A 12886-nucleotide genomic window follows, 5' to 3' on the forward strand; every position below is an offset into this window, starting at 1 on the left:
CTTTCGCCTACATTTCTTTCCCAGAAAAAGGTTAGTCATGTCGAGCCGGTCTCGGCCAACATCTTCTTCATCTGGTCGAACATCTTCTCCCCCCGCCCGTCCAGTGTGTCCCGTTGGTCGTTCGATTGTCCCAATCGGCCAGTCCTTCTCTTCGTCTTCTTCCTCTTATTCTTCTTCTTCTTCTTTTTCTACCACCGGCTTGGCCGAGACTTCGTCCCCGGTAGAAGTCGTGAGGGAGGATGATCTGGCGGTTGCGTGTGACCGGTCGGACTCTCCTCCCTCGGCCATACCGCTTATGGACTTTAGCTGGGTGGATCGCAACGTGGTTGAGAAATCCTCCACCTATAGTACCGCGGAGGGCGTGGCTCGGTTCTTCGCCAAGAATCCAGCATTAAAGCCGGGCGGACTGTCCAGTTATTTCGACGTTGTTCCTTGCGGACCAACGGAGAGAGTATGCATGGGGAGACCGGGCGACGGTCCCCCTTTCTTTTATATGTACACCTGTTTTTTTTCTGACTTGCGCGTGTCTTTGCCTTTTGACACGTTCACGATGGGCGTTCTTCGGGCGCTTAACGTGGCGCCCACCCAGGTTCATCCGAACACCTGGCCGTCCCTTCAGGCCTTTCGCTTGTTGTGCGACGTGATGCGCCTCCATCCATCTCCCTCTTGCTTTCTTTGCTACTATGCTCCTCATCCGGCTAAGAAGGCCTCGTGGCATTCGTTGGTTGGGCGAACGGGTAGCGTTTTGTTCGACCTATTTGCTGGCTCCTATAAGAGATTTAAGGAGCGTTTTGTTAAAGTTATCATCCGGCCGGAGGCGACGGCCATCTTTTTTGACGAGTCCGGTGGATCGAGGTTCCCTCTCTACTGGACTCGCGAGCCTTGTGGCTTCAAAGAGTGGCCGAGGCCGACAGAGGGTGCCGATGAGCTAGAAATTCTTGCGCTCTTTGACGCCCTCCCGAGGAGGCTTCCCTGTCGGACGCTGATCGGGGCTTACGCTAAGCCTGGGCGTTGGGCGGCCGTTCGGGGTATGGGCTTTATTTTTGCGTTTAGCCAGTCAGTCGGTCAGTCGATTTCTATCGTTCGGCCTTTTCTAACTTGTATTTTTCTCTCTCTTTTTTTTTTTTTTTTTGCAGAGACCATGGTGAACGAACGACCTAACGCTGTTAGCGTGCTTGACAAGCACCGACAGAAAGCGGCCGCACGTAAGGGTCGCCGTAGTTTGGAGGTGATGCCTCCGGTTCATGAAGTGGCGGCCAGGGAGCAGGCCGGTCCTTCCCAAAAGTCCAAGAAGCGGCCGAGGGAGGGTAGCAACATTGAAACTACCGTCAGGTCGCCCGACTCGATGCCGACGCCTCCTCCTCCTCGTCGAGAGGCGGCCGAGGCGGTGCCACCTTCTCCCCACTCTCGCCCGGGTTCTTCTGATGCCGTGGCGAGGTCTGGGCCGACCCCCTTCGATCTCCTGGGGCGCGGCCATCAATTCACACGGCGTGTGCGTGTGGCGCTCCCCGATGAGTCTCGGGAGTCGCTTCGGGACGTCGCCCCTTCAGAGCTTATGAGGAGCGGCCTTGAGCTCGTTTGTCGCTCGGTCGTACTCTTCCAACACGGTCTCCAAGCGCAAGACCGACACGTGGAGACCGTGTCGCAGTTGGAGCACAAGCTCTCGGAGGCCGCTCAGTCCTTGGAGCAATCTTTGGCCGCTAATGATGACTTGTCCACCAAGATTGCCAAGGAGGTGGCCGAGAAAGAGTTGGCCCAAAGTGAGGCCGGCGAGGTGAGGCGTCAACTGGAGTCCGAGAGGAGGAGGGCGGCGGTTGAGGTCGCCCAGTTGAAGAAGTGGGCCGACGAGAAGCTCGCGGAGTCGGCCGCTGAGGTGCTTGCCCTTAAAACTGCCAAGGCCAAAGTCGAAGCTGAACTCGACGAGAACTATGACGAGGTCGAGGAGTTACTGAAGCAGTGTTTTGAAAGGGCCGTGCGTCAAGCGCACGTGCTATATGGAGGGCCGCCGGCTACTGGGGAGTTCGACCTTGATTGTGAGGTTTATCAGGGTCGGATTATGCCGAGTGTTGAGGTGGCCGCTCTGACTGCTCAAAGGGCTGAACCGGACGGGACCGAAGGAGGGGAGGCCGAGGTTCAGGGTAGGGAGGCCGAAGCCGACGAGGGTGAGTGCATTGAAGTGCGGGATTAGGTTTATACCTTTGGCCGGGTTGTGGCCTTTCCCCTTTTTCTTTTAGCATCCTCCTAGGCCGGGGCGTGGCCTTCTTATTTTGTATTTTGATGTATCGCCCAGTGCTTTTATGAATATATCGTCCAGTTTCTTCCTTTATCATTTTGAATCAAACAATTGACAAGTTAACGAATCGATCTCCCACTGGTTCGGGCGATCGGCCAGAACTTACGAATGTATGCGAGCAAGACCTTGGGCGGTCGGCCATGAACTGCGATTGTTTTGGATTCATAACATGGCAGTCGGCCAGTGATTGCGAGTATTAAGTTTGAATAGCCATAAATTTGAGCGAATGACATACGGGCGATCGGCCATAAATTCGAGCGAATGATATACGGGCGATCGGCCATAAATTCGAGTAGGTAAAGTATGGCGTTCGGCCACTATCTATGAATGTTGGATTTGGATAGGTAAAACGTGGGCGATCGGCCATATCTGCGAATGTTGGATTCGAGCACGCGGGCGATAGGTCGGCCGACACTTGCGATGTTAATCGAGTAAGCGGGCGTTCGGTGGGCCGGCACTCGCGATGTTAATCGAGCGAGCGGGCGTTCGGCAGGCCGGCACTCGCGATGTTAATCGAGCGAGAGGGCGTTCGGCAGGCCGGCACTTGCGATGTTAATCGAGCAAGTGGGCAGCCGGTGGGCCGGCACTCGCGATGTTAATCGAGCGAGCGGGCGTTCGGCAGGCCGGCACTTGCGATGTTAATCGAGCAAGTGGGCAGTCGGTGGGCCGGCACTCGCGATGTTAATCGAGCAAACGGGCGTCCGGTGGGACGGCGTTCGGTGGGTCGGCACTCGCGATATTAATCGAGGGAGCGGGCGTTCGGCAGGCCGGCACTCGCGATGTTAATCGAGCGAGAGGGCGTTCGGCAGGCCGGCACTTGCGATGTTAATCGAGCAAGTGGCCAGCCGGTGGGCCGGCACTCGCGATGTTAATTGAGCGAGCGGGCGTTCGGCAGGTCGGCACTTGCGATGTTAATCGAGCAAGTGGGCGTTCGGCAGGCCGGCACTTGCGATGTTAATCGAGCAAGTGGGCAGCCGGTGGGCCGGCACTCGCGATGTTAATCGAGCGAGCGGGCGTTCGGCAGGCCGGCACTTGCGATGTTAATCGAGCAAGTGGGCAGTCGGTGGGCCGGCACTCGCGATGTTAATCGAGCGAGTGGGCGGTCGGCCGGTACTCTCGGTAGAATATTTCCAACACTTTTGATGAAAACGCCTCGTTAAAACCTCCCTGATTGGGTGAGGAAAGATTGCGTGATTTTATTGATTTTAGCTGTAATAGAATTTGAGGTGCGTGGCATTCCACGTCCTCGGTACAATTTTTCCTGAAAGCCATTCTAGATGATAGGCCCCTCCTTGTGTGACTTCTCGGACTCGGAAAGGCCCCTCCCAGTTGGATGAGAACTTCCCTTCGTTTTTTCTTGCATCGCTGCGCATTCTCCAGACAAGATCGCCCTTCTGGAAACCTCTAGGCTGGACTTTGGTGTTGTACCGTCTGGACGCCCGGGCTTTGCAGGCAGCCTCCCGAATCTTGCTTTTGTCACGAAGCTCACTTACCAGGTCGAGGTTGACCGCTAGGCTTTCCTCGTTTAGGGTGAGATCGAACATCTGCCGTCGTATGGTGGGCTCGGCCACCTCTACCGGGATCATGGCCTCGGTTCCGTATGTCAGGCTGTAGGGCGTTTCTTGTGTGGTAGTTTGGGGAGTGCACCTGTACGCCCAAAGTACCTCGATTAGTTCCTCGGTCCATCGTCCTTTTGCCTTGCCCAGCCGCTTCTTCAGCTCGTTGAGTATGACCTTGTTGGCGGCCTCGGCCTGCCCATTTGTTTGTGGGTGTTCTACCGAGGCCGTGATGGACTTGATGCCCAGGTCGTCATAGAAGGACTGTAGGCCTCGGTCGATGAACTGTCGGCCATTGTCAGTCACTATTGTGTGTGGGACGCCGAATCGGCAGACAATGCTCTTCCATACGAAGTTTTGTACATTCTTCGCTGAGATGGAGGCGAGGGGCTCGACCTCGATCCATTTTGTGAAGTAGTCGACTCCCACCAGGTGGAATTTGGTCTGCCCTTTCCCTGGAGAGAATGAACCGATAATGTCCATCCCCCACATGGCGAACGGCCATGGGGAGATGATGCTGTGCAGTTCTTCCGGCCTGGTGTGGAGGAGGGGGCTGAATTCTTGGCACTTGGCACATTTCTTTACGTATTCGGCACAGTTGCCCTGTACGGTCGGCCAGTAGTAGCCGGCTCTCAAGACCTTGGCGGCCATAGTCCTCGCCCCGGTGTGATTTCCGCAGACTCCTTCATGCATTTCGGCCAGGATGTACTCGGCCCTTTTGCTGGTTATGCATTTTAGCAGGGGGGTTGAGTAGCCTCTCCGATACAAATCTTCGTTGATCAAGGTGTACCGGGCGCATTGTTGCTTCATCGCCTTCTCTTGGTCGGCCGAGCACGTACCGTCCGTCAGGTATCGGATGACGGGTGTCATCCAACTGTCGGCCTCAGCCTCTTCTTCTCCTACAGCTAGACACTCGGCCTCGGCCTCCGTCACACTGGGGTGTCTTAGCCATATTTGTATGACCGACCTCTGATGGCTCTTCTTTTTGGTGACCGAGAGTTTGGACAGGATGTCGACCCTCTTGTTGTCCTCCCTCGGTATGTGTTGCAAGGGTGCTTTGCTAAAGCGGGCGATACTGTTTTTGGCCGCGTGGTAGTATCGCTGCAGCAAAGGTTCTTTAACCTCGAAGTCTCCATTGACTTGGCCGACCATTACCTGGGAGTCGCTTTTGCATGTAACCTCGCGCGCTCCCATGTCGTAGGCTAGGTTTAGCCCGGCCAGCAAGGCCTCGTACTCAGCCTGGTTGTTGGTCGCCCGAAATCCGAACTGGAGAGCTTGTTCCAGGAGGAGGTCGCCCGGCCCCTCCAGGACAACTCCCGCTCCACACGCTGTTTTGTTTGAGGAGCCGTCCACGTAGAGGGTCCAACCGGCCGAGAGGGTGGGCAGTGGTGTCAGCTCGGCCGAGAAGTCGGCCAAGCATTGAGATTTGATGGCACCCCTCGACTCATGTCGAACTCGGAGAGTTCGACCGACCATCCTATCATCCTCCCTGCAAGGTCCGGTTTAGATAAAATTTTAAAAATAGGGTAGTCAGTTCTTACAGTTATGGAGTGATTTTGGAAGTAGGGGCGCATCCGTCTTGTCGTGAGGACGAGTGCGAGAGCCACCTTCTCTATCATCTGATATCGGGTCTCGGCCGAGTGGAGGGTTCGGCTCACAAAGTATATGGGTCGCTCCTCGCCCTCGGCTTCCTGCACTAAGGCAGCGCTGACTGCTTCTTCCGAGACTGCTAGATATACCAGGATTGGGATGTCGGGTCTCGGCTTCTGGATGACGGCCGGGGATGTGAGGAACTCCTTAAATTTTTTGAAGATTTCCTCGCATTGGTCGTCCCAGATGAATTTTTTGCCTTTTCGGAGCAACCGAACGATCGGCCTCGTCCTCTCGGCCAGACGGGGGACAAATCGAGAGAGGGCGGTCAGCCGCCCAAGGAGTTGTTGTACCTCCTTTACGGTGTTCGGGCTTCTCATGCTGAGTATGGCCTGACATTTGTCGGGGTTTGCCTCTATCCCTCGGTGGGTGAGCATGAAACCTAGGAACTTTCCTCCCTCTACCCCGAAAGTACATTTTTCGGGGTTGAGTTTCATGTTGACTCCCCTTAGAGCCTTGAAGACCTCGTCCAGATCCTTCAGATGTTGCTCGAAGGAGTCGGACTTCACGACTATGTCGTCCACATAGACCTCTACCGCCCGGCCTATCAGACCCTTGAAAATTTTGTCCATGAGACGCTGGTAGGTCGCCCCGGCGTTCTTGAGGCCGAACGGCATGACCTCGTAGTAGTAGTTGGCATCGGCCGTCATGAAGGCCGTCTTCTCCTTGTCCCGCGGGTGCATGCTTATTTGGTTATAGCCAGAGTAAGCGTCCAGGAAGCTCATAATTTTGTGGCCGGCCGCCCCATCCACCAGTCGGTCAATGTTCGGGAGGGGGTAGGTATCCTTCGGGCATGCGCTGTTGATGTTTTTGTAGTCGACGCACATCCTCCAGTTACCGTTAGGCTTGGTAACCATGACGACGTTGGCCAGCCATGTCGTGTATCGGGCCTCCCTTATGAATCCGGCCGACAGGAGCTTGCCGGCCTCCTCCTTCGCTGCGAGTCGTTTTTCGTCGCCCAAGTCCCTCTTCTTTTGGGAGATCGGACGGGCTTCCTTAAATATGGACAGCCGATGGGTGATGACATCCGGACTTACTCCCGGCATGTCGGCCGGCGTCCATGCGAACATGTCGACATTCTTTTTTAGCGCGGCGTACATGACCTCGGCCTCGGCCGCCGCCAAGGCTGTCCCTACAGCCGTGCTGTGCTCTTCGTCGAGGAGGGGGACTCTCCTCAGCTCCTCTCTTGCCTCTAGCCTGTCCTCGGTTGCCCGGGGATCAAGGTCTACTAGTGCCACGGTTGGCTGGGTCTCCCTGGGCCGGTCCTTCCTGGGGGAGCGGTCCTTTCGGGAGGACTTTCTCGCCCGAAGGGGAGAGGTGTCTGCCCTTAGAGGCTCCACCCGGAGGCTCTCGGCGTAGCATTCCCGTGCTTCTTTCTGGTCCACGTGGACCGTGAGAATGTCTCCTGTCTTCGAAGGGAATTTCATTGCGAGATGAGGGGTTGATACTATGGCCATCAGCCGGTTGATGGATGGTCGGCCGAGGAGGATGTTGTAGGAGGTGTTGGCATCGATGACCAGGTACCGAATTTTGATGGTCCTGGTGTTCTTCCCCTCTCCGAAGGTGGTGTACAAGTCGATATACCCCTTGGTACCCACCCTTTCGCCCGAGAATCCTACCACGTGGTCATCGTATGGCATCATCTCGGCCTCGGTCTTTCTCATGGCTTTGAAAGTTTTCCAGTAGAGGATATCTACCGAACTTCCTTGGTCTACGAGGGTCTTCCTTATGGTGAATCGATCTATGTCGACCGCTATCACCATCGGGTCGTCCTGCTGGCGGTAGTCTACGCCCTTGAAGTCATCGTCCGTGAATGTGATGGGTGGCATTCTCGGTCGGAACGCCACAGCGTTTACCTGATGTACTGCCCGGAGGTGCTTCTTTCGGGCGTTGTTCGTGCTTCCTCCCCCGGCGAAGCCGCCGGCTATAGTGTTGATAACCTCTCGGTTACCTCTCCTATCGGCCTCCCTGGGGGGGTCGTCTCTTCGAGGGGGATCGGCCCTTGCGGGTTGTCGGTCGCCTCTGTTGTTTTGGTTTTCTCGGCCGCGCTGAGGTGACCTCGTCCGCCTGGGAGGATCCGCCCGGCCTGGTGGGTCTCGGCCATTCCTGACGAACCGGCGGAGATGCCCAGCCTGGATAAGTTCCTCTATCTTGTCCTTAAGGGCCTGACACTCGTCGGTTGAGTGTCCGGTGTTCTGGTGGTACCGACACTGCTTCCTCCGGTCGGCGTTATTTGGGCTGGCCACCTTCCTTGGGGGAGGGATCAGCTCGGCGTTAAGGGCTTCGTCCAGAATCCTTCCCCGCTCGGCCGTTAGGGGTGTATACCTCGAGAAACGGATCGGTCGGTCTCGGTTTTCCCGGCGCCGGTCCGTTCTCTGTATCGGCCGAGCCTGTCGGTCTTTTTCTTCCTTCCTCTCTCCACCGGCCTCGGCACGGGCCTGGTTGCGGAACTCTCTTAGCTCCTCCAGCTGCATGTACTTAGCGGCTCTCTTTCTCAGTTCGTCCAGGCTGTCGGCCGGCTGTATGCATAGGTTGTCGGCAAAGGGCCCCGGGCGCAGGGCCGTCAGCATGTGGTGGATGGCGACATCCGGACTCAGATTTCGGATGCTCATTGCCACTTTACTGAACCTATCTACGAAGGTTCTCAGCGACTCTCCCTTCTCCTGGCGGATGCCTACCAGGGCGATCGAGGTCAGGTGGTGCGGCCGGCTGGTCGCAAACTGTGTTTCGAACTTTGCGATGAGCGTGGCAAAGCTATCTATGGAGTTGGGTGAGAGCTTGGTGAACCAACTAAGGGCTGCACCCTTCAAGGATGTGGGGAACACTCGGCACAAGACGGCGTCGTTCGAGGTGTAGAGACTCATATGGGTGGTGTAGGCGTCCATATGCTCGTCCGGGTCGGTCGACCCGTCGTATTGGTCTCGGTTGAAACCCTTCCACTTCTCAGGAAGTGGGACTTCGATGATGTTGTTTGTAAAGGGGTGACGGCGGTTCGGGTCGGCCGTCAGGGTCGTCCGGGTGGATCTGATTAGGCACGACTCGTCGCCCGTTTCAGTCTCGCGGGGAGGGGGTCGGCCTCTTGTCCCCTCGGCCACATCCGGGTTGGGGGGAGAGGTGTAGGACTTGCCGACCACGTTCGTCGGTATGACAGAGGGTCCTCCCTCCCCCAGCTTCTTTCTCATATCTTCGTTCTCCTTGCGGAGAACCTGCAGCTCTTGCTCATTTTTCTGAGCGGCCTCCTCGGCCTTTCTTCGCATCTCGGCCATCTCCCTCTGGAGAGACAGCAGCAGCATTGTCTGGTCGGCTTCAGTCATTCTTTCCATGCTTCTTGTCGAAACCATCTACTTTTTTCCTTCAGCTAGTTTCCCTCGGTCCCACGGTGGGCGCCAATTGTTCCTGCTAGGGAAATGGGACCTAGAGAACTGTTGAAGTCTTCTTCTCCTTCCTTCGGTCGGGCAGGTGGCTGAGTGATGAACTGGGATCCTTCTCTTCCTTCTGCTTATCTTTCGGCACTCGGGACTCGGTCGTCGGGTGAACACCGGATGGTGGGGGTACCTGTGAAGGCACTCCGACGCTCAAGTCAGTAAAGCGGGTGGTTAGCTCTCAGGTAGGTGAACAGTAATAATGACATACCTTACTCCTTGGAATGCGTGCTATTTATATTATTCTAATGGGCCTACCTGTTGGGCCCGTTTATCGAGGTGGATACCGCTTAGGGTTGCATTACCTAATTCTTGATGATGGATTAGCTTTACTGATCTCGATTTGAGCGTTAATCGTAATAGGGTTCGGCTGTCGGCCACATTCTCATGGTGAGGGTAGGCCATCGGCCAAATAAGTGTGGTCTTCGACCATCTTAGTTAAGTCTCCAAAGGTTTCGGCCACTCGTCAGTCGGCCAAGTATGCAAAGGTCTCGGCCATTCATCAGTCGGCCAAGTATACGGAGGTCTCGGCCATTCGTCAGTCGGCCAAGTATACAAAGGTCTCGGCCATTCGTCAGTCGGCCAAGTATACAAAGGTCTCGGCCATTCATCAGTCGGCCAAGTATACGGAGGTCTCGGCCATTCGTCAGTCGGCCAAGTATACAAATGTCTCGGCCATTCGTCAGTCGGCCAAGTATACGAAGGTCTCGGCCAGTCGTCAGTCGGCCAAGTATATAAAGGTCTAGGTCTGCCGGCCGTTCGGCCAGATTTCTGAAGATATTGACTTATCAGTCTCTCGGTCAGGCTTGACTGGGAGTCGGACAGGCAGGTGGGTCCCGGCCTCGCCCAGTACCGGTACAAGAGCTTAATTAAAATTGCACAAATTTGAAAAAGACTCTAAACATAATTATCTTTATTTCTTTTATGCGGAGACTAGTGAACAATAATAATGCAAGGCAGTATACATCACTTTAATTAATGGTAAAGTCAAATGTGGAAACTAAAAAACTTTTTTGGACACTGACTAATATAACAAAAATGTAAAATATTTTTTTAGTAAGTTACGTATTGAATTTTATCTGGATATTTGTGATATTTTTTTTATTTATTTGAACATATTTATTTTGGAGAATTTATGTTGGAAAGTCACATACAATTTATGTTTTAGTCACATACAAATTGCTTTCTTATCATAAGAAATACTAAAAAAACACGTAACACATTTAATGGTATAGTTGAGAAGTTGATATTAAATGCTAATATGACAATCACCGTAGGGGTAGAGGAAATATATAGCTGCAGTGCTTATGCATCTGAGACATGATATAAGTTACTACCGAAGTATAGCTTCTCTTTCACTCTCAATCTTTGATTATAATGGCTGAAATAAGTTCCTTTGCATCCCAAATTCAGTCTTCTGAACCTATTTTCTCCAATGCTAATTTCTCAGAGCTTGTAGTGGTAGAACATCTTCATCATGCTGATCTTTACTCAGCCTGTGATGATGAAATACCCACTATTGATTACTCTCTTCTCTTCTCTGATAGCCCTAATCAGCAACTGCATGCCCTTCCATGCCTCCGTCATGCTTGCCTAGAATATGGCTTCTTCTATGTAAACCGTCTTTGCTCTTATTGTGTCCTACTATTTATTTTCAACATATTTCATCATGCATGCCTTATTTTCTCTTCTAAATTTATTATCCCTCACTTTAATTATATTAAAGTTTCAGGACAATCGAGTGCTTCTTTTCTCTTCAACAATTACAATAGGATTCATTAACTCAAACTCGTATAAGATGAAGCATAAAAGATATAAAAAAAATCCTTGCTTTGAAATTTCTTAAATAATACACAGATTGTCATAATGCACAAATGTAGAACATAGACAAAAAAAGGTGGAAACCCTAACCGAGAAATCTTACCAATTTCATATAACCATACACTCTTGCTTTTCCATGCAAACAAAAGAAGGAAATTTTTTTTCCTTAGTGCTTGATATACTGGGGAATCAGTTTGAAAACATGAAAATCAAGAAACAAAGTTATAATAGTGGCGGTGCCGTTCACAGATTACTGAAAATTTAAAGAAATCAAAGAGGAGAAAAAGTGAGATAGAAAGCGCAGAGATCAACATTAATGACTTAACATAATCAGGTAATATAAACAAAAGAATCAAATGAAAGAAAGTCGGTAGAAGTATAAAATCATATATGTACAAAATGATATTTGAAAAAATGATAACTTTTTAATACTTCCTTTGCAAAACATGAAAATGACCCAAACCTATGAAAGTAGCGGTGGCGTTGACAGATTACTGGAAAAGGCAGACAAATCAAAGAAGAGAAAAACTTTGATACAAAGAGAACATAACAACATTAATGACTTAAGCCAAGAAGGTAATAGAAACAAAAAAGCCAATGCAATGCACGCGGGTAAAGGTTTAAAATCATATTTAAGTTTACTGAAAGTAGAAAATGAGAATGTTAGATCCAAAATTTTTAGAGAAAGTGTTTTGAACCAAATGGAATATCTGTGTAAAAATGAAAATTTTATCAACACATTCTGTGCAAACATGAAATTGAAGAAACAAACATATCTTTGACTTGAATACATTAAAAATACAAACTTTCTTAACACTTTCTCTGGAAAAAGACAAAAGATGAAACCTTTATCCCCTTTCAGCCTCATTGTTAACCACACACTTCCTGTGATCCTACCTTGACTATTAAGAACACAAACCAAAACAAAAGTAAAGGTCTTATATGAACATAAAACTGGTTCTTTATCCAATAAAAAGAATCACTTCCATTCATTGGACTGTTTTGAGGATATAAAAAATGAAAATGAATAAACTTGTCATGAAGCTGAAAAAAGCACAATAAATGAAGTATTGCGGGAAACCACAATGAGAAAACTATTGGATGAAATGAAAAACCAAAATGACTGAAAAATTACATTTCTTTAATGGTATTTGATATTTATAATTTTTCAATTAAATTTTATAAATTAAAATAACTTTTATTTGTGTAAAACATTAAATGATTTAAATTCTGTATTTATTTAGGATTTTAAATCAAACTTGAATCAAATGCTAAATAATAGTAATAATGGACATTTTATATGAATGAGAAAGGTAATTAATGATGTTGAAATTTTAAATTTTAAAAATCTGAAAAATTAAATATTTGAAGAGTTTTAATAATAATAATAATAATAATAATAATATATAATAATAATAATAATATTGGAATTGGAAATAAGTGTGCAACAGAAGTCAGACAAAAAATATACGAATCAGAAAAGTAATTAATGATCTTGGAATTGTAAATTTTGAAAATATGAAAAAATAAATATTAATAATTAATAATAATATTTAACATTAAATAATAATAATAATAAAATGAAAGTTAATCAAACTTGAATCAAATGTTAAATAATAATAATAATGTACATTTTATATGAATCAGAAAGGTAATTAATGATCTTGAAATTGTAAATTTTGAATATTAATATTAATATGGATACATTATGAAATATTAATATTAATAATATAGAATCATAATAACCATTCACAAATATTAAAGACAAAATTGAATTTGAAATTTAAAATATAATATAATGCGAATAATATTAACGTTAAAGCTTTTATGGAAAATACATTAATGCGAATAACTTTTTATGAAATTTAACTTGTTTATGCCAACACATTATTATAAAAAAAAATAACACACATTTCATGTCTTTTTTCAAAGTAAATTATAAAGTAGCATAATGAAACAAAAAAACAAAAAAACATTCCATAATAATATTTAATATGAAATTACATACTTTGATCATGTATGTAAACAAAACTTGATAACTAAAACAAAGTAAACATAATTAATTTTTTCTAGTTGACATTACAACAATTTGCAAATTACATAACTCTATAATAGAATTTGAATCTCTATAGTGAGAACATTGT

At 48.8% G+C, this 12886-nt stretch overlaps 2 protein-coding genes across 2 annotated transcripts in view; one reads left to right on the forward strand and one right to left on the reverse strand.

Annotated features, from left to right (window-relative positions):
• Window positions 1–5240: 5240 nt before the first annotated feature.
• LOC150024713 (uncharacterized) lies at window positions 5241–8840 on the reverse strand. Its single transcript, XM_090296121.1, has 2 exons — window positions 5915–8840; window positions 5241–5338 (listed from the first exon to the last, which is right to left on the reverse strand). The coding sequence occupies exons 1-2, from the start codon at window positions 8838–8840 to the stop codon at window positions 5241–5243; spliced, it is 3024 nt and encodes a 1007-aa protein (XP_090152247.1).
• Window positions 8841–10275: 1435 nt separating this feature from the next.
• The window catches only part of LOC137818895 (2-oxoglutarate-dependent dioxygenase 19), a 32098-nt gene continuing 29487 nt past the window's right edge, over window positions 10276–12886 (forward strand). The window contains exon 1 of the mRNA XM_068622542.2: window positions 10276–10535. Within this exon, the coding sequence (XP_068478643.2) occupies window positions 10299–10535 (237 nt within the window). The 5' untranslated portion in view covers window positions 10276–10298. The remainder of the gene's footprint in view (window positions 10536–12886) is intronic.

The sequence above is a fragment of the Phaseolus vulgaris genome, chromosome 10, assembly GCF_051622355.1.
Source record: "Phaseolus vulgaris cultivar YP4 chromosome 10, ASM5162235v1, whole genome shotgun sequence".
In the NCBI taxonomy this organism is placed as follows: Eukaryota; Viridiplantae; Streptophyta; class Magnoliopsida; order Fabales; family Fabaceae; genus Phaseolus; species Phaseolus vulgaris.

Coding starts and splice junctions, on each gene's coding strand:
- LOC150024713 (XM_090296121.1), bottom strand. CDS start 8,840: ATGGTTTCGACAAGAAGCATGGAAAGAATGACTGAAGCCGACCAGACA. Junction 5,339..5,914: donor GAAACTCAACCCCGAAAAAT/GTACTTTCGGGG, acceptor CGGACCTTGCAG/GGAGGATGATAGGATGGTCG.